At 38.4% G+C, this 4,509-nt stretch overlaps 1 protein-coding gene across 1 annotated transcript in view; it reads right to left on the bottom strand.

Moving 5' to 3' along the window:
* Positions 1-1,232: 1,232 nt before the first annotated feature.
* Positions 1,233-4,509, bottom strand: part of LOC102193712 (histone-arginine methyltransferase CARM1-like) — a 15,274-nt gene continuing 11,997 nt past the window's right edge. Inside the window, exons 10-14 of the mRNA XM_013914353.1 lie at positions 3,141-3,226; positions 2,540-2,629; positions 2,180-2,317; positions 1,698-1,787; positions 1,233-1,594 (exon numbers count right to left, since the gene is read on the bottom strand). Of these exons, the coding sequence (XP_013769807.1) occupies positions 1,552-1,594; positions 1,698-1,787; positions 2,180-2,317; positions 2,540-2,629; positions 3,141-3,226 (447 nt within the window). The 3' untranslated portion in view covers positions 1,233-1,551. The remainder of the gene's footprint in view (positions 1,595-1,697; positions 1,788-2,179; positions 2,318-2,539; positions 2,630-3,140; positions 3,227-4,509) is intronic.

The following is a 4,509-nucleotide window of genomic DNA, read 5'->3' as shown; positions in this document are numbered from 1 at the left end:
GGGGTGGTCATGGTCTTCAGCCAGAAAAGAGTATATAGTGCTCACTTCAGGCCAGGAATGACTTGCTGCCCCAAGTAGAGGAGTTTAACCATCTGAGGTCCAGGGTATACTTGGCTGTTTTAACTACTTTGATTTTACCTCTATATTTCACCTTTAAAAACTATTTATCTTGCCTTGTTTGGTATCAACACAACCTCAGATGTCTGAATTTACAGCAATTTTTTCAATTTTGACAAATTTTATTAACACAGTTGATCTAAAATCAGACATAAAACATAAAATCAGTGTAAAAAATGTATATATTTTATTGTAAAAACCACAAACATGTTTAATGAATTATTTTTTGTTAAAAATGAAAATAGAAATTGTACATTTTAAAAACCTATGCACAAGTTTTGCAGACAACAAAGTTATATGCAACTATTTTCCTAAAAATGCAACCAAGACATCAGGCGTTCTTTTTTTTTTGTAACCATTTAAAACAATTTACAGAACAATCAGGTGTTTTGTATCAAATAAGATGCTGCACAAATTATTTGTGCCACTCCAAAAAAACCATTTCTGTCCACCATAAGACAGAGGAGCACATAACCAGCCTGATACCTGCAGGCCTGGAAGCAGGAGGTATTTTGACACACAAAACAAAACAGACAACTACACTAAATACTAACTACACAAGACAACAGACTAACTTCACACTCCAAACACACTAAACGTCACAAACCTCTCACATTTCAAAACTTGCTATCTCGCTCTTTCCTTTGCTCTTATGCTCTTCTTCCTGCAGTAAACATTACGATAGTATTCAGGAAAAAACATTTATTTTTATCATAACTCTGGTTTTACCTGGTCTATCAACACAATTTAAAAACTGGTATATAGTTTAAAGTCCACATTTCCAACACAAGTTGAAATGGAGACTCAGGGTGGCTGCAACTTATTGCTCTGTCATCTTAAATTGGTCATGTGATTTGGATGCGCTGGCGCATCCGTGGACCCCAAAGGGTTAAATATCTTAGGGTCTTGTTCATGAGTGAGGGGAGAGGGAAACAAGAGACTGACAGAGCGATTGGGGCTATACCAGTTTGTCATAGTGTAGAAGGCTAAGCTGTCGCTTTGCTGGTCGATCTACATCCCTATCCACACCTATGGTCACAAGCTCTGGATGGTGACTGAAAGAAAAACAAGAACGCAGAAACAAGTGCCAGAAATTATTTTTTTCCAAAGGGTAGCTGGCCTCTCCCTTAGAGAGAGTGTGAGGAGTTCAGTCTTTTGAAAGGGACATGCTGGGCATGTCCCAGCAGAAGGAGGCCCCAAGAAGACCCAGGACATGCTGGGGGAGATTACATCTCTCAGCTGGCCTGGGAAAGCTTGGTGTTCCCCTGGATAAGCTGAAGGAGGTGGCTGGGAAGTGGGAGGTCTTGGAGTCTCTGCTTAGAATGCTGTCCACGTGACCCATGCCCAGATAAACAGAAGATGATGGATGGATTGATATTTATGGACATAGAACTTACATGAACTGTACAAATTGTACTCATGTTTAAATTTGGTCTACTGACAAAATGAACTTTGAAGATTTCCACTTGGGTAACTTCTGAAGTTGAAAGCAAACAAAAAGAAACAAATCAAGATTTCATGGGCAAATTTTATAGCAAAATAATTCAGCATGTATGCATTAAAGAGTAGAGAGAAGTGACCTGAAGAAAGGATTCTTGAGATCCAGGATGTTCCCAGATCTGAAGCCTGATTGGTCCACTGTAGCTGTGATGTGGATGTCATAGCTTTGTCTGGAGTGAGAAAGATAAGGGTTGGTGCAAGTTGAAATCTGTAACCTGGGAAAAACTTGTTGTTGAACCTTTATTGATCCCCAACCCCACTGACTTGTCTGCGATAAGTGCCTTTATTTGCCCACAAAGGTACATAAAAAGTGATTAGGAAGGCAACTGACAGATAATTAACTGGCAAATATTGTATCATTCATATTTGTAAGTAACGAGACAGTCTGAATTAGCTGATTATGTATTTTTCTGTGAGTTTCTCTCTTTTCTTGTGAAAACGTGTCCAACTGGCAACTCGAGCACTTTAAGCACCTGTGGAACTAAAGCAGGGTATTAAAGCTCCTTTGCTTTTCCCTCTTTGCCCTATTGATAATGCAGTCCTATGGACAGCACAGCTGTACCTGTTGTTAGCAGCCAGTTGGACTGTCCCAGACAAAGTCTGTCCAAGCTTGGCAAAGAGCGGCGTCTGAAGTAGACATCTGACCTGGAACCAGCGGGTCAGAGGCTCTGTGGGAGCAGTGGAGAACCATACTGTGGCCCTACAAAGAGAGTGAGAGAGATCACCTCCATACTGAACGGCTTCAGGTGAATATACCTATTGAGGGGGACATGGCTTAATATTTTGTTTGTCAGATCAAAATTTTCTGTGTGCTTGAATAATCAAAGTTTTTCTGTTGCTATAACATATTTTCGTTCCATGCATCCTTCCATTTGGTCTGCATTGAAAATCCTTCATTAAATCTTTGCATTGGATTACTTACTTGGATCCCAGGTAGGCCACATCAAACCAGAAGGCAAGTCCATGGATCAGACCAGACTGGAGCAGAGTAAACACAAAGGGAATCTCTATTCTGTAAACACAGATTTTGTTTTTCAATTTTCATCAAATAGTTAAAAACATTATAAGAAAAGTGTTGCACACAAAGGTTTTGGCATCCAGTGTTCGTTAATATGTCATTAACTTGTGTTTTTCTGTTCGGACTATCTAGCATCACCTTACTTTCCAACCAGAAAAAGTAAAACATTAAGTAGTAACATATGTAAAGTATGTAAAGTATAATAAAGTATTAAATCATAAAGTAAGTCAATAATTCAACTTTGAACATTAAAAAAATGAAATGGCAAAGCTATCATTTATAGCACACTATAACAAAACCAACAGGAATTCTTAGAGTTAACTGATGTACGCTGTGTTTTTACTCAGGTGTGACTCGTTTATTTATATAACCAATCATCTGTTTTCTGCCTATAAGTACATTCCATTCACATCTTAAATCATCAATAATGTGACATAATCACTGCATAGATGAGGTGTAGATACAATGTTTCTGATCAGGCATCAAATATGATTCAGTGTATAACCTGAGTAAATCCTCTTCTTTAGCTTCCATGAAATTGATGCAGTGCTTGACAGACCTGGCCATCAGGATATGAACATCAAATGTGTCCTGGAACAAACGTTTAAATTTATTACAAGCTTTTGATAAGAGTATAAAATTTAGGAGGAAAAAGAAACTACGAAAGCAACAATGCCAATTATCACACAGAGTGATGACAAATTAAAGGAGCACACATTAAAAAATGTCACAGTAAGTGTTCCTCCACAGCGGCTCCAGGGCTCCTTTGCACTGATTCTCTGTCCCTTTAGGCTGGAACTTGAACTTCTGGCTCTGTGGACGCATTCGTCCAAAAGACATTTCCTTGTTTTCCTGTTTTGATGTCATGCACAGAGAGTGCTCAGTTGTGTTGAGGAACATATTATTCATGGTCCTGGGTGAGTTCACGCAGCACTTTGCATCACTTTGATGTTTTTGTTTTAAATAGAAAAGCTTATTGTGGTTGCTGCTTTGTGTAATGTTTATAATAACTTCAGGAAGTCCTTAGTGTATTTAGTTCTCAGTTCCTAGTTTCCTTAGCTTTATTCCTTGTTTTGTGTCCTTCCTTCTGGTGACAGTTCTCTTGTATTAAGTTTATGAATATGTGTTTTCCCTCTTCAGTTTTCACTCCTCCTGCTTTATTTTGTGTTTGTTTTGTGTACCTTGCCTTCAGCTCCCTTTGTCAGACCGCCAGTTTACCTTCCCCTCATGCAATGTTGCCTCTAATGTTTCACGTGTCTGAACGAACACACAAACTCCCTGAGCGTCTCTTGGACCGCTGTGAGCAACAGCAGACGTGTGCACTGTAGTCACGCCAGCATCCGATCCATCCAAGTTGCATGTTTATTAAAGTAATCAAATTACAGCATTTATGTTAGACGACTTTTAATTAACTGCTTTATCCCACTTACAATGAAAATGAAAAAGAATCTTGTTCATGACCTGTAGCATGTTAACACTGTTGGAAGTAAAAATTACTTGAACTCCAATTTTGAAAACACAACTTTCTTTTTTTATATATATTTATAAAGCTCTGACTGTATTATGAGTCTGTGGTCTGGGAGAGAGTCTGTAACTCTGTCTGCAAATACAGTAAATAAAGACCAATGTTGGGTAATTAACTATATAGTTACTTCTTCAAAAAAGTAACTGAGTTTTGCAAACAACAATGTGTTTTGCAGCTGTTTACCTAAAAACAAATATTTCAAACTATTCACAGAACAATCAGCTGTTCTGCATCAAATCTGATGCCACACAGATTATTTGTGCCGCTCCAAAAATAATTTGTGTCCACTATGAGATGAAGGAGAACAACAGCCTGATACCTGCAGGCCTGACAGCAGCAGATGTGTCAC

The sequence above is a fragment of the Pundamilia nyererei genome, unplaced genomic scaffold (assembly GCF_000239375.1).
Source record: "Pundamilia nyererei isolate P.nyererei 1_Seehausen unplaced genomic scaffold, PunNye1.0 scaffold00188, whole genome shotgun sequence".
NCBI classification, from domain to species: domain Eukaryota; kingdom Metazoa; phylum Chordata; class Actinopteri; order Cichliformes; family Cichlidae; genus Pundamilia; species Pundamilia nyererei.
The sequence above is the reverse complement of the archived record's forward strand: the minus strand, read 5'-3'. Positions and strand labels throughout refer to the sequence as shown.